At 35.0% G+C, this 23,194-nt stretch overlaps 1 protein-coding gene across 7 annotated transcripts in view; it reads right to left on the bottom strand.

Annotated features, from left to right (window-relative positions):
- RPS6KA3 (ribosomal protein S6 kinase A3) overlaps window positions 1–23,194 on the bottom strand; it is a 74,985-nt gene that overhangs the window by 15,172 nt on the left and 36,619 nt on the right. For 5 of the 7 annotated variants that reach the window (XM_056487850.1, XM_056487834.1, XM_056487828.1 and 2 more), the window contains 13 exons: window positions 22,346–22,427; window positions 18,615–18,695; window positions 17,524–17,603; window positions 15,041–15,147; window positions 12,663–12,700; window positions 12,165–12,307; window positions 9,059–9,129; window positions 4,673–4,761; window positions 4,344–4,408; window positions 4,143–4,245; window positions 3,834–3,958; window positions 1,953–2,078; window positions 435–524 (listed from right to left, as the gene is read on the bottom strand). In XM_056487850.1, coding sequence (XP_056343825.1) covers window positions 435–524; window positions 1,953–2,078; window positions 3,834–3,958; window positions 4,143–4,245; window positions 4,344–4,408; window positions 4,673–4,761; window positions 9,059–9,129; window positions 12,165–12,307; window positions 12,663–12,700; window positions 15,041–15,147; window positions 17,524–17,603; window positions 18,615–18,695; window positions 22,346–22,427 — 1,200 coding nt within the window. The remainder of the gene's footprint in view (window positions 1–434; window positions 525–1,952; window positions 2,079–3,833; window positions 3,959–4,142; window positions 4,246–4,343; window positions 4,409–4,672; window positions 4,762–9,058; window positions 9,130–12,164; window positions 12,308–12,662; window positions 12,701–15,040; window positions 15,148–17,523; window positions 17,604–18,614; window positions 18,696–22,345; window positions 22,428–23,194) is intronic. The other 2 variants (XM_056487866.1, XM_056487820.1) reach the window with 1 other exon arrangement.

The following is a 23,194-nucleotide window of genomic DNA, read 5'->3' on the forward strand; positions in this document are numbered from 1 at the left end:
TGTCCATAAAAATTACTTTGGGAACTGTGCTAACAGTGAGTCCTTTATTATATAATAATGTACATTAAAATTGCTTTTGAATAATGTAGGCAAAATCAGATTCAAAGTTAACTAAGTAATCAAAAAATGTTCTTGTTTCTTTAAAACTACAGCCAACATTAAATAAATTATTCTTGTGCTAAGATTTATGAAGGATGAATTATTTGACCCCTTAGAATAACACTGGTACCACAATAGAAGCATCTTTAAAAGAAAACACAGGCATCCCAGTAAAAAACTAGATACTATTGAATCAATTGTATTGGGACATTGTTTTATTTTTAAAGACTGAAAAACATGAGCATAAATCTAAAACATATAGTTTGTCATCTCTCAAATTAAAAAGTGATTTGCAATTATAATACACTAAAGGATATCTTTAAAACACTACTTACATCTTTCAGGGTAATAATATTTGGATGCTGTCCATAGCGCAGCAGGATTTCAATCTCTTCTGTTGGATCTCTTTTACTCTTGTCAATAATCTGTAAGAGCATGTACAGACACAGGCATAATTCTTTTTGTGAATCTAGTGTCATGCTTTGGTATGCTTATTAGCATCAACAGTTAAGTTGTATTTATTATTGCAAAAGGCATGGATTATAACCAAACTCAAGTCTGTAACATTGGAAAAGCAAGGCACAGCAAAAAATGTTGGGAAAAATGAAAAAATCTCTTCTGAAAATTATTTTGCAGGATAAGTGATCTGATCTCTTGGGCTGTGATAAATAATGCAAGGCTGTTTGGTAGATAAGACTTCAGTGATCCATTACTTAATGAAATAGGAAGTTCCTAATTTAACAAAAGATACTGGTTGGATGATGCTAATGAACTTATTTTCACAATGCTAGTCTCAAACAAATATTTGGTGCAGCAAAAGAAAGCAGAAGAGAAAGAAAACAAAAAAATTACAAAAAGTAAAAATTCCTCAGAGTTAATTCAAACACACATTCATTATGAAAGGCCATTTGAATCTCTGGCTCTAAAGTTCACCTTGTTCAAACAAGCAAAATATTGTTTTGCCTTACTTAAATGTACTCTTTTCCTCTCACTTTTTTCCTCTCCTGAACTGCAGAATTTCCTATAATGTCTTTTCCATTGTTGTGTTACCCCTTCATCCTTATGCCCATTACTGCTACCAGTCCCCTGCTAACAGGCCAGACACGGATCATCTTATTCATTTTTTCAAGATTCCTTGAGGAAAAAAATGCCCTAACAGAGGCAATAGAAGAGTGAATCTTCACAGCAAATGTCATAGCTGAGGGAATTATCTGCTATGCCAGGACTTCGTTGCAGTTTCAAGAAATTACTTCCAATTGAAAGCACAGAAGTCAAATCTGTTCCTGGCCAGAACCAGAATAAAAATAAGTTTTTAAACTACCAAATTGAAACTGGAAGTTTTCCAGGAGGTAATCTACATACTTAATTCATCTTTGTATTTTACATAATTAAGTACTAAGCTGTTCAACAATTCAAAAAGAGAACTGCCTCATAGTATAGGATTTAAAGACTGCTTTCTTTAAAGTCTGCTAATCCAGATACTTGCTCTTATGGTAACCATTTGGTCCCAGGTTATTATACAGAAAACCTTATAATTGCAGTTCTGGGAAATCTACTGAGAATTTAATGCCTTCAAAGAAGTGCGAGAAAGCCCCATAGAATAATATAAAAACAATATTAAAAACCTTGCTGAAAACCAGAAAGCCAAAACAGAGTTGAAATTCTTATTCTGGAAGTTATACCAGACTGAAGACTGCTATGAACCCCTTAGCCATTTGAGAATTTATGAATTTACTTTTACAGTTGCATATAAAATACTTTTATATTAAAAAAACCAATCTGTGTTTCTCTAGGGCAAATAAAAATGCCCAATGCTAAAATCTGAAAAGTGTGGCTTATAACAAAGTAATTACCTTCACAGCATATTCCATGTTTGAAGCTTTATGAACACATCTCTTGCAGACAGAATAAGAGCCAACTCCAATATCTTCCTTTACTTCATATCCATCAGTAAACTGAATGCTGTTCCTGTGCAACTGCTACCAAAATTATCAATTGATGAATATTTCTAATATTTAACTGATTTTTTTATTAAAAAAACTTGTAAAAAATTCCTATTGATTTACTTAAAATTTTAAACTGATGACTCTACAAGGATGAAGTGGTCTAAATCCCCAATACCTTCTGTTAAAAATTAGTATAACATAGATTTTATATTAGACACATTGTAAATAATGCACACTGTATTTTAGAAACAGACAACATTATTTTTCTGATTGTTGCCTTACCTAATTTAAAGATAGAAACTCCAAAACAAAGAAAATTAGAAGATTTCAAGACAAAATAGTGATACAACAATGGTAAAGAAGTATCCCTCTTTTTATTCTCTGAATAGACAGAATGCCAGCTGGAAAATTCAGACATGCTGAATAGAATCAGATTGGCTGGAATTGCATGGAATGGCAGTCAAAAAATCCTTTCACAGAAATAAAAAGCTGAAAGGAGGACAAGTGTTCACTCTTGTAAGGGAAGAAAATGGTGTTTTAGTGTATGGAGTTTGTGCAAAGGATGCACAGCATTTGCAGGAAACCATCTGGGTATCCTGCAGCACAGAAAAGAGGAAATAGGAGTGAGGAAGTTGTTGAGGGGCACAGAGGAAAGGCAGCAGAGAAACAGACCTTTACAAGAGAAGGAAGCTACATACAAAGAGCAATAATGCCATCTACAAAACTATGAGGGAATGAAGCAGCACAGAGGCACTTGCAGAAACTTCCAGCAAAGTACCAGGATCAGAAATAATTCTGATGCATGTATCAAATCAGAAAGATTCTTGAGAATAAAAAAGGATCTAAAGTTATATTTTTAAAAAATGTTATTACACATGAAATGTAATGTGTAGAGAAAAGCATGTTGCAAGAATCCTAGACATGAGAGTGTTAAAGAAATGCAAGGGCTATTCACATTTTGTATAAATTGTGGGTTTTTTAAAATTCTCAGACATTTGCAAAATACTGGTGCGGTGAAAAACACAGATAAACCCAATCATACAGCACACTTTTTTATTCCTACCTATACTTTAAGAAGTTTTCAACACAATTTAGATAATGAGTTGGTTTTCATGACTCAGTAATTAGAATTATTAAAAGAAGAGAGAGGCAGTAGAAATACATTTTTTTCAGAGGTCTCTTTCAGGCGACAACCTCACAATTAATACAGGAGACACTACTGGAGTCATCCAAATACATCAAGGAAGCCAAAGCTTGAGTATGCACTGTAACACTGACTTGTATGATGCACTGAAATCAGCCACAAAATAGCACAGATTAGCAAATTAACTTCAAGTGGCTTGGGAAGGACAGAATATGTCCTGGGTCACGGATTCCAAGATGCACAGCAGTCCAGAACATCCAGATACAATTCACAATCGTACTCCAGTGCCTCCTACTACTGCATTGCAGGAGTCAGCTGACATTTTCATGTATGGGGGAGGAGGGGGGGTAAAAATTCAATAAATCAATAGATCTGTTATTCCACTCCACCTTATGGCTTGACATTAAAGAGGTAATACCGTACAGATGGTAGAATGCTCTCATTTAAGGATGAAGCCTATCTGGACCCATAGCTGCTCAGTAATTAAACAGTAAGTAAAATTTTGTTTGGATAAAATAATTTGATCTTTACTTTTCTTATATAAAAGATGACAATGATTTTGTTATGATACTTCATTCTGTGACAAGGAAGCAATCCATCCACCAAGAAACGGCATGATTTTTTTAAAAATTAAATGTGCTTACCTGGACAATTGAATGCACTCCAACTGTCTGCATTGCTTGGCTTTCATCATCTGATGCAATAGCTACAAAACTAAATCCCCGAAAAAGTTGATGTGCATTAGCACTGGGTGGAATACCAGGCGAATCTGAAAAATAATCATCTACTTACAAACAGAATCTTTAACATGCAGATATGGGACTAAGTACTGAAATTTTGATAGCACCTTGAATTTGTAAAGACAACAATTTGCATCAAATTTTGAATGAAAGAATTTGAAATTCAAATTCCATCTTTTGAATATGCAAACTCTCTCATTCATATGTCTTTACCTTTTGGAGTTTTTGCTGTAAACTCAGGGTCAAAATAAAATGTATCTTCAGGTCTGCCAGTTGCAGGTTTAAAAGGGGGATGGATTTCTCTTCGGTACAATTTCTGAAGAGAAGGGACACATTATAAATGGAAAAGTTATAAGACACCATAAAAGACTTAACCAAGAAATTTACTGTATTGATTTTTAATTAGATACTCACATTCCAATCTATTTTGGAAAAGAATGCATGCCTCTTAATTTCTTCTACTCCATCTGGACCTGCTCCTTTTATAAGGAAAAAAAATGTCTATGAATTATTTTCTTCTTGGTCAAAGGAATGGCTAGCAAAATTATATTTCTTATTCCTTCTGCATTATTTTAGACGTATGACTAGCAAAAATGATAATACTTTAGTGATCACTTGAAGGGCAATCTGCATTCTTACTTTAAAGCCTATTTTACACAGGAAACAAAATTTTAGTCAGTTTAATTATCAATGATGTTATGAATATTATGATAAAAATTAAAATATTCTGCTAAAAACTTTACCTAATCTGTTTGCTGGGTTTCTTTTGAAGAGCATTCGCAGGAGACTCTGTGCTTCAAGACTCAAGAACTGGGGCATTCCAAGTTTGGCCCTAGAGGATAAAAATAATTAACAGTATACAAAGATATCTAGGTAAGAATTAACTCTGCATTCCCCCTGTCTTTTGCCATTCAACAAGTCCATAATAAATGAAGTAGCATCACTGAGAAATTGCCTTCAGACATCAGACACAGAGCAAAAGTGCTGTCAGTCATGTAAACGTGTTTGGGTTTTTATTTTAATTTATTTTAATAGTATAGTATTTTCAGTAATGACTCAGAAAATTAAGTTGAGGAAAACTTGGGAAAACGTGTAAAGAATAGCTAGAGGACAGCAGTTAATAAACTTGTAAATTTTCATAATATGCTTTGATCCACTTATAGGTCCAGTTACTAGCAAGTGACACAAAACAAAGCATTTTGATAGTTATATAATAGGAGGACTAAGAGAAGTACCACACTATGACATACACCAAGATGACCCAGGAAACAAACTAGAATACAGAAATTGAATTAAGGTAGGACAGATCTTGCAGGATTAGCTGGTTAAAAAAAAACAAAAACAAAACCCAAACAAAAACCCACTCCTCTTTTCCTTTTTCTCCTCCTCAATCTATTTAAAATAATATTTTTACAACTTGTCAGTCTTGAATTTTTAGATTTAAATTTTTGTACTTTAATTTATCTTTGTTTTTTAATCCTTGTTATATTTTTTCCTTTCCATTTAACGTTGAGCCTCCATTCTCTCACTGTTACTAGGGCTTACTTTTCCTTGTAACTATGATAATGGTAAATGATAACAAAGGAGGGATATAGTTCCCTCCTTTCCATCACTAATTCAACCTGTAGCTTATATGTTTCTGTAACAGTCCATGATACAAGCTCTGTGCTTCAATCAGAACCTGATTTGCTTTGTATTCCAGGTATTTGTGGCTATTCACCTCTGTCACTTGAGTAAGTGTATACATATTGCTACTGATTCATGATTCATTACTTTAAAACAAGAACTTACTAAATTTTCCATTCCTTTCAGCATTAAAAAAGCTAGGGAAGGGAGGAGGAAAATCTGAAAAACTTTGGCTTCTTTGGGCTCTTCAATAACATACTACAGACAGATCAAGGCCACCAGTGGAAGAGGAATGGGCAGTGGGCCATCCAATTTTTCCTGATGGGCATGCACCACCACCTTTCACAAAATTCTGTATCAGGCACGTGACAGAGGAGAAAGAAAAGCAATTTCCAGGCAACTACATGAGTGACAGCAATTTTTTTCTGACATTCCTGGTGGACAATGACAAAATTTTATATGAAGGCATACCTCTTAAGTAAAGGAGAAAGATGTTTGAAAATTTAACTTTGTTGCTGCAACCTATGATTTCTTCAAACTGCAGGGTTTCCCAGTTTTAGGTAAAACACACAAGAATAAACAAAAATTTGTCTTGATAAGGTTTAGAGAAATAAAGAACCCCAAAAAAATTTTGTTGTAAGGAGAATGCATTTTCTGTGGATTTTTAGGAACAGAAGGTAAGAAAAACATTATATCGTAACATATACACTATGAAAATCAGAATTCATATGCACATCTATCAATTTTAAAGTCTTATGAAAAAATTAAGGAAAAATATACTAGGTATGTGGAAAGCAAAAAGAAAACACAGACCAGAAAAAAAGTGTGAACTTTTCAGAAAACACTTTAAAATATCTTCTGGTTTTCAGCTGCTTATATGACCAAAAGAAAAACACTTTTATGCAAGATAATACTCATAAGAATACGAAACATTAAAAGAGAGTGAAATGTCTTTACATCATAGCACACTTCCTGTGCAGCTATTTGAAACCATTAACAATTGTAAAGACTAGAAGGTGAAAAAAGAAATAAGTTGGAAAGGGCATTAAGAGATATATTCTCAAATGAAATCTGAAAGTAATTACAGAATCATAGAAATCTATAATTGTTTAGGTTGGAAAATACCTTTAAGATTATCAAGTCCAACCTTTAAGCCAGCACCACTCAGTCCACCACTAAACCATATCCCTATGTGCCACATCTTTCTAAAAAACCTCCAAGGATGGTGAGTCAGCCACTTCCCTGGAAGCCTGTCCCAATGCTTTATAACCCTTTTAAGGAAGAAATTTTTCCCAATATCTAATCTAAACCTCCCATAGTGAAACTTAAGGTCATTTCCTCTCATTCTGCTCCTCCTTACTATGGAGAAGAGATGACTCCCACCTAGCTACAGCCTCCTTTCAGGTAGTTGTAGAGTGATAAGGTCTCCCCTACACATTCTCCAGATCCCTCAGCTGTTCCTCACAGGATCTGTGCTCCAGACCCTTCACTGGCTCCATTGCTCACCTCTGGACTTGCTCTAGCACCTCAATATCCTCATAGTGAGAAGCCCAAAACTGGACACAGGATCTGAGGTGCAGCATCACCAGTGCTGAGTACAGGGGACAATCCCTGCCCTGGCCCTGCTGGCCACACTACTGCTGACACAGGCCAGGATGCCATTGGCTTCTTGGCCACTTGGGCACAGCTGGCTCATGTTCAGCAATTGCTGGACCGACACTCCCAGGTGCTTTTCTGCCAGGCAACTTTGCAGCCACTCTTCCCTAAGCCTGGCATGTTCCCTTAGGTTGCTGTGACCCAAGTGTATGACTTGGCACTTGGCCCCACTGAACCTCATCCTATTGGCCTCATCCCATTGATTCAGTCTGTCCAGATCCCACTGCAGAGCCTTCCTACCCTCCAGGTGATTAATATTTCCTCTTATCCAGGCTGGGGGCATCTGCAAACACTCAATCCCCTTGATCAGGCTATTGATAAAGATATTAAACAGGCCTGGCCCCTCAGGAACACCACTTGTGACCGGCCATTGGCTGGATTTCACTCCACTCAGCACTGCTCTCTGGGCTATGAATGACTATGAACATCAATTACCTGGAGAAATGAAGGATATTCTACATGGCAGCTGAATACAGAAGATATTTATAGCAACAGCGAAAAGACTGTTGAGGAACAGAGTGGAGTCACATGCAGGCAAAGAGAAGAGAAAAATGTGACTCATGAGACACAGATAGAAAAAAATGCATGGCTCCTGAAACAAGGGAGAGTGCAGCAGAGCTATCTCAGATTAGCTTCTTGTAAATAGGAGGTGGTCACAAGGAGTTTATGCTTGCTGTGAATAGATAGAACTTTTTAGTTAAAAGACATTGAATAATCACAACATTAAGATTTGATCTGGAATGGTGCTGAGGCAGCAGAAGAAACTAGCATCACCAAATATATTTGCAAATAAGATGAAGAAGAAAAACAAGGGCAAAGAATAACATAATATGTAAGCAGTATGAAAGCAAAAGCCAAGAAAATAATGAGTGTGTTTTCTAGTGGTTTTCACATTCTAAATACTTAGAGAAAAGATGAAAGAGTTCCATATATTTATTTTTCAAAACAGGCTGTTAGTGCAAAAGAAATTCCAGCTTTGATATATGGGTACACAAGTGGTTAACAGTACTGAAAACAATGATAAACAGTGAAGCAGAAAACAAATGAGAAAACTAAGATCATCTTATGAGCTTCCATGGAAAAAAAAATGGTATCACTTAAAAATAGATGGAAACAGAGAAGTGAACCTATGATATGAGGAAACAGACTTGTTTGCACAGTGTTTGGCTACAGTCCCAAAATGGGGCATTACGCCATAGGTTGTACTAGTTCAGAGAATATGTGGGGAATTGACAAGGAAAAAAGCAGACCTTCATTAGCAAAAACAAGAACATTAACTGCATGAAGGAAAGCAATTCCCACAACTGAGCTAATGCAAAATCTATGCTGAAAATAGCAAAGGGGAAAATTGGAGCTTAGGCGACTCCTAGGAGAGTACAAAAGGGAGGAGTATTGGGGAGGCAAATTGTTTGCAGCATTTTATATAAAGAGGTAGGGTGAGGAGCTGGTAAGATAAAGAATGATAAGTAGTAAAAATATTTTATCAAAAAAACTCCAAAACCTATAACAAAAGAAAAAAAAAAACAACAGGGGAAAAAAATTCACAGGTTATCAAAAAGGATAAGAAAGTTAAAAAATATTATGGAAATAAGATGGGAGAGATCATGTGGTTGGAGAACTTATTATATTACAGATTAAAGAGCTGCTATGAAATCCTTTGTACCTGGTATGGTGGAGGAATAGTGAAGCAAATTAGATAGGCAGCAAAGGGAATTAATAATATGGAATAGGGAGTGAGGATTTACCAGTACCTTTGAAAATGAGGGAGGAGTAGAAATTAGATATTGCAGCCCGGAGGGCATCCCTGTAGAATACCTGATGAGATATATAAATAAGAGTGTACTCACTTGAGAATCATAGTCATGGTTTCTTTTCTGTCTTTCCCTTGGAAAGGTAGAGTACCAGTGAGCATTTCAAACTGTATAGAGTAAAACTTTCATCAATTACATTACCTGGACAAAAACTAATTTTTGACAAAACTACTTAGCATCTTAACCTTCCAAAATTCATGCACGTTAACAATCAAGTCTGCGCAAAACAACTTCATTGTACAGTTTCAATTGCTAAGAACATTGAGCAGCCTTTGCCATTTTTAAAGCTGCAAAATATTTTCCTATATTGATAACTTGCTTTACATCCTTTTATCTGAAAAACTTAGACTACAATGTTTTGTGTTTAATTTCTGCCTAAAAAGTTTGTTCTAGGAAGACTGTACAATTGTATTTTTAGTTTTAAACAAAGGGGAAGGGTAGGGAAAAAGGTTTTCCTTTCAAAAGTTAGTGATGATTTCTCCTCATGCAGAAATTTTTAAAAAGGTCAAAATTTTGAAAATTGGCATGTACATAGCCTTCATTGGGAAGGGGAAAAGGTTAGCTGATTGACAAAGACATGCATGATGAAAAGTGGTTACTGTATGCATACAGTGGAAATAAAGCCTGAAGGAACACGGAAGAGCTACACAGTACGTGCATGCACATTCTACAGTGCCTGGCAGTAAGCAACAGACACTGCTAAAATACTGATTTGCTCTGAAAGTGACTGAGTAAAAATAGATAAATATAAAGGCACTCCTGTTGGACTGCAGTATACTGCAGGGGTATCAGATCTAAGTGAGGCAGTGAAAGCAGTCCGGCAGCAGTCATGGCAGCCAGCACAAATCTGATTTTTTTGGTTTAAAGATTGCAAAATAATTTAGTTCAATGCAATTTCATGGCATAGAGCTAATGACATAGAAATGAAAATAATTATAAAGGAACCCTCTGAACAGCTTATGTAAACTTTAGTCATCCTGAACACAATGTATCCTCTATTCCCTTTTTTTTCTGGTATGACCCAAACATTCAGTCTCCTAAACATAAAAAAATGCAAGTAGATAATGTGAATAAATAATGTGTGACTATAGTCTACAATAAGAGCATGAAGTTGCACTAATAGTATTCTTGAAAACACCATTCCATTGAAATAAAATTTTAATTTCTTACTGCCATCTCTTACTTTATACTCTAGATAATACTTTTTTCAGCTATATTTTAAAAATTACATTTAATAATAATGCCAAAACAAAAAAAGCCTACTTTTAACTGTAACACTTAAGACAATTGTCAGGAAGATGTGAGAGGGATAAGCCAGAACAATAAGAAGGAAAAAAAATTGTGGTTTAGAAAGATCTTCACAAGGTGCACTTAAAAATGAAACCTTTTAAAAAAGGTAAATTTGGAGTGCTCCACTTACACTTGCATGAAATACAGTTTCTCTAGCAAGCTGCTAATTTGTCACAAGCACACATATTTGTATTAACAGCTCAACATGTGTATTCTTTGTCACCCCTCCCAAATACTATATTCCAACATTAATAGGCCAATAGTACTTAAAGAATAAGCCAACGCTGGCCTTCCCTACTTATATTTTATTTCAGGAGGAGAGTACCTCAGTGCTTCTGGAAACTTCAAAAGAATGTTTTTACTTGCATGGCATTCCTTAAAACTGTCACAGTTTTAAAGGACAATATAATTCTTAACAAAGCATACTTCGTGTCCAGCAGCACAAGAAAATAAGCCAAATGATTTGTTGAAATATCTTTAAAGTCTCCACTTCTATGCTATAACTTCTGTTCACTCTAGTTACTGTGTACTTACACCAACACCAACCATCACTTGAATTTTTGATCAGCTCAGAAATTAAGACAGAGTTAAAAGTGGATATTTACAGATTTGTTATGAAAATTACAAACTATAAATGCAAGCAACAAAAATATGTCCTAAAGCAAACTGTACTGTATTTCATATGCTACTTTATAGAATTTGGTTTTTAAGGTCATATTTTTATATCCAAGGTAGAAGCCAAAGTATTTAACATACAGTTAAGACTGTGAAAGCCACTCCAGTCACAGCTAACATCTTACAGCAATTTTCAATTATACTATATCCACTTGATAAACACCAAATTACGTTTTCAGCTTTATAAATTAAAGCCGAAGTTTAATTATGTCTGTCTTATCAATAACAAATATTCTGAAATTACATTGTAATAATCTTTTAATTGACTGTTCTTAGTGATAAAATGTGCAGTTGTGAGGAGTGTGTGTGCCTGTCTGGAGACAGTTCAGTTATCAGATGCTACTTTTACATAGTCAGTTTTCAGATCACAACAGCATTCTAACCATTATAAGTCAAAGGATGACCTATTTTCAGACACAAGAGTCCTTCTTGTACCATAAAGCACACACATTAGTTGTACTGTTACAGTTATGTAGCAGAAGCAGTAAGAAATGAATACATTTATACAATTATTTAATTTCCATGTCAAAAATGCACACAAATATTTTAAATATTAAAAGTCAGTCAGCATTCCTTCCTTAAACACCAAACATGATCTATTATTCTTTTCCAGTTCATATTCCATATACATATTTCCCCAGACCTTGCAACTTTACAATAATTACCCCTTGCAGAAACACCATAAGCAAGTGAGAAACTATATCCCATATCAGCTCAGTGTCACTTAGATAATTTTGATGTGTGAGAACAACAGTTGTCATTATCCCACTAAGTTGCAATTACACCGTAAACTCTAATTAGAAAGTTACCAATCTCCTTTCTCCTCTTGAATGTAAATTCAAATTTAAAATTTGAATATGAATTTCTTCCCCACTTTAGAATAAGCAGCATTTTTCTGTATGCTTCTATATTTCTCTTGGTGCCTATAACACTCCAACTACTATAGATATCAACTATTTGAATTAAACGATAATAAAATATGGCATATTATTGGTGCTGATATGATACCTAGTCCATGTTCATGATCAACTCTGTGGTGTTAATAATTTCACACAGTTTAGACTCCCTTTGTAGTTAAAATTCATGTAAAGCTCACATTAGAGGTTAGTGTTTGAGTTGTTTCACCAGACCTTGCAAATCACAATTTTGCTATGATTTACATTTCCCAGAAACCTACCATTAAAACACCAAAAGACCACCAGTCTGCACTCTGTGTATGGCCTCGTCTGTTAACAACTTCTGGTGCCATATATTCCACTGTTCCACAGAAAGAGTAGGCTTTTTTTTCATGATCAATTGACTCCTTACTTAAGCCAAAATCTGAAAGAAAAAAAAAATAATTCCAAGTGTAATTAAAATAAAAGTTCATGGTTGATACTTTTACCATACTATGAAGTGTTATGCTTTTATCATTCTTATATACAACTGAACACTAATATGGCAATTACAGGATTCTCCTTCCCTCCCGACATTATCATAGTTCCATAACATCAGATACACTTGTAAAGCAGGTATCTTATTCAAATATTTACAGGAAATATACACTGCTTTCTTCCACAGATGAATTACTGATCAGTTAAAATTACTTACTTTATCATACTGGTTTACCAAAAGGAAAATGCAAAGATTTTACTGTGAACAGAAATGATCCTAGTATTGCAACTTCTTTATTCACCTGTCAATTTGATATGTCCCTCCTCATCAAGCAGGATGCTAAAAAACAATAAGAAGAATATAAAAAACAAAATGCCTTTAAGTGTTGTTTCACACAACAAGCTGACAAAATTGAGGAATAAACAGTAGAGGATACACAAGGATAGGGAGATTCAAACATGCATGAAAATGAATTATTAGAAGACAGATTCAAACTACCCATTTTCCTTTCCTTTTTAAAGATTAAGAAACAAGATTGGAGTTTTATTCAGCTATTTGATTAAATTCAGTATTTAGTAAAAGTTTTGGCCATCTGCAGCACATGCAGCACTACTGTAATTATTAAAAACAGAGGCATAGTTCTACTTATCTTCTACCAGGTATGCTTTTATATATATCCATAACAGGTATAAATTTGTAATTACCATTTCAAAAGTTGCTGACTACTTCAAGTAACATGAAGAAATAAATATTCTCATTTTCTATCAAAGGACAGGACCCACAGGCCCTATATTCAGAGCAGACCTTAGGCTTCCACCTTTTCACTTAAATCACAAGAAAAACCACACTTCTCCAAGATGCCAACTGTCTTTGACCACCACTGAATATCACTGCATTGCAAAGAAGGCAAAGTATTCCAGAACTGGATTTTGTAACACTCCCTACACAGTGGATTAATTCCTTCATCTGCATTTCATCCTGTAAAGGATGGGGTAAGACATGACCCAGACCTCACTCCCTTGCACTTTGCAGTTGCCATGGCAAGAACTATTAGAGCATGTCCTCAAGTGCCATATGCAAACATTGCCTTCCTGCCCACCAGCAGATCCACACTTCCACCCAACCTGGTGTTGTCTGTGGGATTTCTCAGGGTGTACTCAATTCCCTCATCCAGATCTCCAATGAAGATGCTACACAGGTCTGGGTCCAATACAGAGACCTGAGGAACACCACTGGTGACCAGCCTCTGGCTAGATGCAATTCCATTCACCCCCGCTCTCTGGGCCCAGTCATCCAATCAGCTTTTTACCCAGTGAGGAGTGCACCCAGACACACCATGGGAAGCCAGTTTCTCCAGAAGAATGCTGTGGGAAACTGTGTCAGAGGCATAGAACCACAGAAGATAAGGGGCTAACGTGTGTGTCAAACACTGAAAGTCATTTGGCTCTGGGGCCAATCACAGATTGTTGGTAATAAGAGATAAGAACTGCTAGTAATAAGCAAGGATTGCTGGTAATAACACACTGTGAGAAAGAACAAGATGTGCCCAGAGAAGAGGCCATGCAGATATAGGGCAGCACTTTTCCAGGACAAACACCCTTGTTCTAATTCCTGAAGATAAGCACAACCCAGTACAGCACAAGCGCAGGAATGAGGTTGAGAAGCAGGCATGAACTGTAGGGGAAGAAAAGACCACCCAATATTCTCAAAGACCCCCAACCCAATTCCAGAAAGATCTGAAAGTACAGACTGTGCCTAACAACTAATTTGTATAGAAAACAAGAAACTTACTTTCATGGCAGGGAAACCTATCTATAAAAACATAGTCCACCAAGCCCAGCCAGCACCGCCCAGACCCTGGATATCCCATCAGTTGGACTGACACTGTAGCCAAGACTGGTGATCTCTTTGCCTCCCCTTTCTCTTTCTCCTCTTTAATTCACCTTTTCATCTCATCCCTTTATCCAAACCCCACTGCATGTGCTTTCATAGTAGGTCAGGGACTAAAATACTGATTTCCATGCCAGGTATATAATTTACTAATAAAACACTGTGATTTTTTTTCAGATCCTCAGGGAGCTAGGGAGCTGGATATCTTGACAACCACTGGTTGTGTTATTAAAGACTGAGGCAAGAAAGGCATGAAGTACCTCAGCCTTTTCTTGATCCTTTGTCACTATGTTTCTCCTCATATCCAACAAAGGATGAAGATTCTTCTTGGTCCTCCTTTTGCTGCTGATTTGTACAAATATTTCTTTGTTGTCTTCTGCTTCTGATATTTTGAACATATTGATATTTCTTTCATCCTTGCTGCTGCAAGGACCTCCATCCCTTAACTCCCCTGCTATGGCAGACCAAAGGACCTTGGTAGAACACTGTCCCTCAAAGTGTGGTGTGACACCCAGTCTTATCTCTGGCTTTGTCCCCACTCCCCTTCATACAGAGTTTAAAGTTCTCTCAATAAGCCTGTGTAACTCCTGAGCTAAGATCCTTTTCCTCTTTGAGACAGGTGAAATCTAACCTTTTAAATCAAAATAGCTCATAAATCTCCCCCACCTTCCTCTGTTTAATTTATATAGTAAATTACCAAAGTTTAACAGTTGATAAAAAAAAAAGGCATAGGAAGAAGTGCTATAGAAATGAGATTAATATGCTGCATTTCTCACAGAGGAGCCTTACTTTTCTGGTTTTAGGTCCCGATATATTATTCCAAGACTATGTAGATGGTCTAAAGCAAGTGCTAATTCTGCCAGATAAAATTTAACATCGTCTTCTGTGAACATCACCTGAAAAAGTAACACAATGCATTTCACATGTGAAATCTGAAAGAGTTACATCAGCACCAACTAAACAACAACAGTGGTTTTACAGGAGGGTTTCTTACAATACTTGAATTCATCTCTACACAAAACACTAGAAAATTCAAATTTCTTGGTTACACAAAAACGAGGGTTTTGTAACCTACACTATTGCATACTTGAAATACTTGAACATACTTAAAAATTAAGTTTTAAAGGCAATATATTATTCTTTCTGCAGACTGGGAGATTATCTATTTCTGATTGTTCAAGAAAACAGACACATTGTAGTGAAACTGAAATATTTTGGAAGCACTTAGAGAATCTGACTACCTCTTTGTTGATGGGACCATTTCATTTACAGGCAACAAATGGACCAAGGAAATCCAAATGCCTGAATTTCATCCATAAAGTAAGACAGAAGGAAAGTATATGTATCTTGGTTTTGGAAAGACTGTCTCTAGGTACTTTGAAAAAGAAGCTACATCAATGGTAAAAGCCCCAAGGTGCAGCCCGAGATACAGAAAAGGCAGCAAACTAAGTGAACAGCCTGCATAAGAACACAGGAAGGATCCCAGGTAGAAATCCCACTTTTTGAATTAGGAAGAGAAACTAATCTCTGTTTATGTTCATTGAAATGAATATATTGCCCCAAAGTATCAACTGTCATGATCCCTAACAGAATACATTACAATTCAACTCTTGAGACTGCAGAAAAGGATAAAAATAACAACAGAACCTGCATGATTTCATTCTATTTCAGTTACTACTCATTTTATTTGCTTTGTTTTTAGAATCTAAGACTAATACTGTAAAGTAAAGCATACAGACCTGTAAAAGAGAATAGCAACAGGGAGCAAAGCTGAACATTATTTTAAACAAGAGTTAAGAATGGAGAATGTTTTCCCCTTAGTAGTTTCATGAAAGAAAGCAATACTAAAGCTTGTACAGCAGGTTGTTGCTGATGTTACTTCTACAAAAGAGCCAATATTTAGTGCAGACATATTCAATAAAGGAAATCTCTATAAGAAACATTTAAAAGCTCAAATAATAAAAGATCCCATGAGGAGGATAATACACCCACACTACATTATTCAAAGCCATTGCATGAGACTCATCTTTCCTACCCTAAACATCTGCAGTGTAGATATCTAGCTTCAAATTAATCACCTTTCCTTTTGTACTCTATAGGAAAAAAATCAAGAACTTTTAGTTCATCTGATCTATTTCAACACATGGAGGATGACATTAATAGCATCCAGCATGTCCATTTCACTCATCAATTATGAACACTTTGCTTAGATTCAGGTACCTTTAATGGAGATTTCTCATCACGTTAAATTTTATAAAACGTGAGTGGCTCAGGATGAAAAAGTCATCAGCAGGAAGGCAATATACATTCTTTTTTGAGTATGAAGAATGAACTACAAACTTTAAGACTATCTCAGCTTTAGAGCACTAATAACTGATTAGTTATCTGTGGCAAAACAAATGACAAAGGGCAGCTTGAAACAGATGGCAGCATCAAAACAAATGTAATAATTTATGTGGTCAGAACAGAAGTAATATGCATATACAAAGTAATTCCATTCAACTGTCCTCTTAATAACAATACTGCTTTGCAGTCGTAACCCAGCTGTCCAGATTACTGTGGCAAAGGAAAATGGAAAGCAGCTACAACTGCAAGTCCCAGCTACCAGATACACATTGGATATAATTTGTCCTAACAGATATTGGTTGTTTTGAACAGGAGTAATGGATAACAAAAACTTTAAAAAATATGGTGATACACTGGATGTTAACATTTATTTTAGGAATTATAATCTAATTAAATTGAGGTAATGAAACTCTTTGCAGTTATTTCCTATATCTACACAGACATGTCACCATCATGATAGAGGCAAAACATTCACTTTTTGAAAATTACTAAAATAAGTGGAATACAATTCTCACTTTTAAAATACTCATACATAACACAATTTTGCATTCATGGGTATAAAAAGAGAATATCTTATCTGCCCCTGAATTCTGGATATTAAAACCAGACATAAATTTACTTTATATAAATCCAGGTTCTGAGTCTTATATTTAAACTTGGTAGCAGCAGAAGAAGATTTTGCCAGGTATAAAAAGCAGTACAGAAAGACTGCTTGTATAAGACTTTGTTCAGAAATAATGTAAATTGCCATCAGCCCTCCCATGAAGTGACTGTGCAAAAAACCCCAAACAAAAATAAAATGCATCTGGTTAAAAACAAATACAGTTTTATTCAATGAAAACTGAATTTAAAATGTAAACTCTCCTAATACAGACAATTTATGGTCAAATTATATCAACAGAATTTTTCAAATTAAAATAGTGTACCTCTTTGGATAAACGTGTAAACAAGTCTCCTCCCCTGAGAAAATCCAAAATAAGATACAGCTTCCCTTCTGTTTGAAAAGCTGAAAAGATCAATTAAAAAAAATTAAATATCACCTAACTTTATCCATGATCAGAAAAATAGCATACCAAATAATTCACCCTTATTTTTTTATTTTCCTTATTAAAATGAATGTCTCTTTCTCCCTTGTGGAAGAATGTATTGAAATGAATTAGGCAACTGATCCTCTCCTATGGAACAAGTAATTTGCATGAAAGTACAACATGAAAGTAAAGCAAATCACCAATAAAATTCCTTAAAAATAAACTTAACTTAGGTTAGCCAGCATTTTATTCTGGATTTTAATGTAAGAAACCATATTTTAAAGGGCAAACTAGTAACTAATGAACCTTTAAAAAGCTCTAGAAACTCAGCTTAACAGGGACATTTAGTCTAGTTTGCAAAAGAATAGCAACTTAAATAGTGAAAAGTACATAATTTAAGCCACATCAGAAAGTGAGAGAGACATGAGGTTTTCAAGTATAGGAAAAAACAAACTCTGAAAGAAAAATATGAACTAAAAAAACCCAAATCAAAACAAACCAGAAACTCCACCTTTTCGTTATCTGTTAAAAGTACTGATACCCTCCCCACTTGCACACAGAAGTATTCTGTTACAACTGCTCATACTATTAGAATTAAAGGCTAATTTCCACCAATTTCAATGCAAGTGGAATTAATGCCATTGCATATGTTTTCCACTGAGTAAACAAAAGCAACTGTAAGAAAGAACTTAAAAAAGGGTAAGTCATACAAAAGATTAGAGGCTTTGGAAAATAATGGCTAGTTATTAATAGATAATTGCTTTTAATAACACAAAGGGCTACAGACTCTTATCCCATAAAGATTTAATACTGCATGAAGTCCATCATGTGCTTCTTTTGCATAAGAATTATTACAAAGCAAGTCTTAGAAAAATTGGGACTTAACACACTGAAGTTCTATGATTTTCTGAGCCACAAAGCAAATATTAGGAACTATCTTGACAAACACACATTTTTACACAATAAAAATGAATTTTTCTGCAACTCACCATAATGTAACTTGACAATAAAAGGATGGTTAACTTCTACTAGAATATCACGTTCCATTTTTGTCCGAACCCGATCTCGAACTACAACAGAACATGAGCAAGCAGAATTAAAAAAAAAAAATTACATTAGGACTCAGTATTTCTCACATGTTTCCTGATGTACTTCACATTGTGTCCTGTAATACTATAATTGTCTGCAGGTCACTATACTGTACACAGCTGAGAATTGAGAGAATTTATTCCACATTTTTTTCTGATATCTTTACGCATTTTGATTTGCTTCAATTTTTGCTATTGACAAAAACTAACACTAGACAAATAAATTTAACAAAAGCACATGAGAAAACACAGCCACCCTTCAGTCTGCTCTATACTTAACCTTTTAAACATTACAGCAAAACTGCCACAGCTATGTATAGAAAACATTCTGCCAGTGAAAGACATAGAGAATTAAAGTCTTAGGAAAATAAACACAGCATAAATATAATCATGCTACCATACAGATGTTTATATTGGTTTAACTCATTAAATAATTCACACTAATAAAACATTAAGTCCTTTACAATTTGGAAGGGAATTTTTTTTCATTTCCTTATTATGAACTTAAAATAAAAATGCCACTGATTCAATGTAGTGTATACTTCAGATTATATTTTTGATTTTAAGGACATTTACTGAGAGTAAATGTGTATGAAGAAATATATTAGATATTAGAAGCAGTTGCTGATCAAGCTGTCTCTGCTGTCCCTCCATGGTGGCTCTGAACAGGACATGTAAGTGCTCCTGTGCCACCAGAGATTAAATCTAAATGAGCACCACATGCCAGCAGTGCAGGAGTACAGGCAGGGCAGTCAGCTGAGCACAGCACCTGCTTCAGCTGTTCTCCACAACTCTCCTGCCAGCTCCAGTCAGGGCTTGGCTCCCATCTGAAGCTCTGAATCAGCCAGGACACAGACAAAACTCAGTACTCTACACAGGGGAGAGCTACCAAAGTTTGCTTTCAGCGGTTCAAAACGTATTTTTCTCTTTCCCTCTATTCTACATTTTGTTACTGCTCTTTTCTCAAATGTATCTTCCTGAAGGAAGCACCCCAGAGCAATGAAGCTCTGTCCAAAGTTTGACAGCATTCCTTGTACAGTTAATGAGCCAGAGTTCTCAGATATTAAAAGATAACAAAACAGAAAACAAACAAAACAAACAAACCAAACAAACAAACAAAAAACAAAAACAAAAAAACCCCAAGAAGCAAAATGGTGTTTAGGCATTTATCTGTCCTTTTCCCAGAAACAGGCACTTACAATAATACAGGTACTTATGGCAGCACATGAAATAAGTGCTCAAATACAGAGCAAATATCACATTTGAATGTTGATCTTTGCATCTAAAGCCATTAAAATGCTACAAGATAGATGTGCAGTTTAACTGTTTCAACTGTTTCAGCAGCTCATCTGAATTACAAGATTGAAATTCAGAATCTTCTTTTTTTTTTTTTTTCTTGGCAGGTTGAGGTGAAGAAAAACTTTAAGAGACTTTCAAGTGCCTGCAGCTATGCAACAGTTACCTGGAAAACATAGACTTAACAAAACTCCAAGCCAAAAAAGTGCAAAGAAATGAGCTCATTTCAGACACTAGCATATGCCATTATTTGACATAACATCAGATTTTTATTGACTGTAATTTCCTTATGCGTTCTACTGGAAGCACTGATTTTTCTTAATATATTTGATTCCATACACTCTGGCAATATTTGGCTCTGTTTCCCTCTCCGCTTCATAAAAAAAGGCACTGAAAGATAACATCTTCTATCAGAGCATATTAATAAACTAGTCTCTGTAGTAAACAGAATTATATGTATATATTCTTGGATTTCCTCTAAACACTAAAAAGTTGGACTGTGCAGTTACATCAACGTGTTCTGGCTACCACAGCTGCATTTCTATGAAAATATTCTCTCTAATTTTGATTTGTGGATCAGGTACACTGTTTTCAAGTGTGGTCCTTCTATCTTTAACTATAGAGCACAAAAATAACTTTATGAAATAGATTTAAAAGAGCTAAAGAAACATAGAGCAATCAAGTAATATGCTGTATTATTAAAATACAGCTTTTTATATATTAAAACAGTTGCAATTATGGAAAACAGAATTAATTCCAGTTAGTTTCATATTAAAGTTTCAACAGTAACTCTAATTTGCTTATAACTCTGCTCTTCCTAAAACACAAATCACAAGCAAGCAGTGCATGAAAAGCATCTGATAATCCAGACACAAAGTACTGAGACCTGTGGTGTCCTCCTGATAGCGTCACCTTGCTGCTCAAGCCTTTTGCATACTTGAGTGCCCCAGAGAGCCTCCTTTCCCAATTAAAAGTCATGCTCCCAATTTCAGTTTTATCAGCCTCTCCCATCTGTAGGCAAAACTAGAACCACAGCTTGGACTGGAATTTTTACACAAGGTTAAGCTGCAATCAAAAGGTGATAAAGAGAAGCCCTCAAACATCTTTAAAAAGCAACTGCTGAGTGACCTTTGACCACTCCTGAGCTATTAACAGGCTGGGAATGAAAGGCTGTTGAGGATATTAATGTACCTTAAATGACTGGAAATCAATTTCAGAAATATAGGAAGTAAATAATGAGAATGACACATGCCACAAAACACAAAGGAATCAAAATATAGGAAATTGTTCAAATACACACCCTCTGTAATAGCGTTAAATGCAAGATCTGTGACATTCAGCACTAGATCTTAGGTGAAAAAATTTCAACATTTCAGCAGAAGTTCATAATCCAGTGTTTTTGTTCCCTTCATCAGTCTATAAATGTTTTGCAATAAAATGATATGTTAAAATTGAAATTCAATATAATAACTGATAACATAGGTAAAGCACTACAAGGTGTTGGAGCCATCCCAATATAATAATTTCAGTTTCAGTATAGTCATGAATAAGAAGAACTTCACACAGACAAAACTATTAAACAACAACATAAAAGAACAAGCATACAATGTAGTCAAGGCTTTAGTGAGAGAGATGACTTTCATTTTGAGATATGGTAAAAAATATCTTTTTTCTTACAGAATTCTCTGAGACAGAATTGAGATTGTTCAAGCTTAGACTTATTTTGCAAGATGAAAACTACCCAAGAAGCAGATCAATTCACAATTCTTTTTTGCTAAAATAACTTAGATGATTAACTTTTTATAAAATACATTCTACATCAAGATCATGTGCCCACGAGTTTCAGGCAAATGTACTGTATGTGTCTGTTTCAAAAGAAAAAAAGACTAAGTCATGTGCTTAAGAACTTCCATAATAAAACAGCCAATATAATGTGCTTTTAAATATCATGACCTAATTATAAACTGAGCAAAAGGCATTAACTGTATCCTTGGTGACACACAGCAAAGGAAAAACCGAAGGATATTAAGTTTCAAATAACAGCTCAGGAGCAAGTCAGGTGGCAGATGTAACATAACCACTATTAACCCACCATCACCTAAGGAAAATGGCATGGGAAGGAACCTGCTGTCCTCTCTAACTACCAGTCTGGTATTGTTAATCCTTAATTCTTCCAGGTTTACAAGACAAAGCAGTGTATTCTGCTATTTCCTGTTTCAGAGAAGAGAGCTGTAAAACACAATCTGTAGAGCAGCACCTGTGTAAAGATTAGGTTTGGTACAATGTCCCTGACTTCTCTTTTTTAATTCTCTTCCCTTGTTCTAAATAATGCTTACCTTTCAAGGTGGCCTTTTTCAATACCTTCATTGCATAAAGCTGTCTAGCATCTGATCCTGAGATTTTTTTGACAAGGAAGACCTGCATTAAAAATTAGAAAGAACTCTTAGAAGAAAATAAAAGCAAGTCAGATTAATGTATTTTGCTGTGAAATTCAAGTAGTCACTAAGATTTAAATGAAACTATTTGGAAGTTTTAGATTCTGCAAAGCCAAACTTACTTTCAATTTTTTCCTTATTCCTTTATTTCATAATCTAAAAGGTTCATTCAGGATACTCTGCCAAATTAATTTCAGTCTAATTTAAGATATTTCAGTGAGGACAAAAAATAATTGATTCAGAAGTTCATCCAAATTTAAAACACAAAAATCAGCTTTTTAAAATTAATCTCTAGTTTTATCATGTTGAAATTCATAGGATGGCACAGCAAATGTGCTAATAAAATAATTTTCAGATATGACAATAAATACGTGAACAAAATTTGATCCCTAAACCTACATAAATTAATGTATAACCAAATAAATTTTAAAAATATCCTAGTGTTGCATGTACCAATAAAGAACAAACAGCCTCAATTAAAGTGTGTTTCATTTCCTTCTTCTGTGTCATGGGATTTCTTGACTGGTATTGTTTTTAACACCCTTAATACAAACTTAATTCCAGTAGAGACAAATTTTAGATTTAGAAATTACAAAAAAGATCCAAACAAACCCCAACTGTCACAGATCTTCTGGATATGGACATGTTGTGATACATGAAGTTAAACATGTTATTTGAAACCAGTTTGATGACTGGTTTTGCCCAATTCTCACTTATGTTAACATCCCTTGCACTGTTACCTAGAGACTA

This window comes from Oenanthe melanoleuca, chromosome 1 (genome assembly GCF_029582105.1).
Source record: "Oenanthe melanoleuca isolate GR-GAL-2019-014 chromosome 1, OMel1.0, whole genome shotgun sequence".
Taxonomy (NCBI): domain Eukaryota; kingdom Metazoa; phylum Chordata; class Aves; order Passeriformes; family Muscicapidae; genus Oenanthe; species Oenanthe melanoleuca.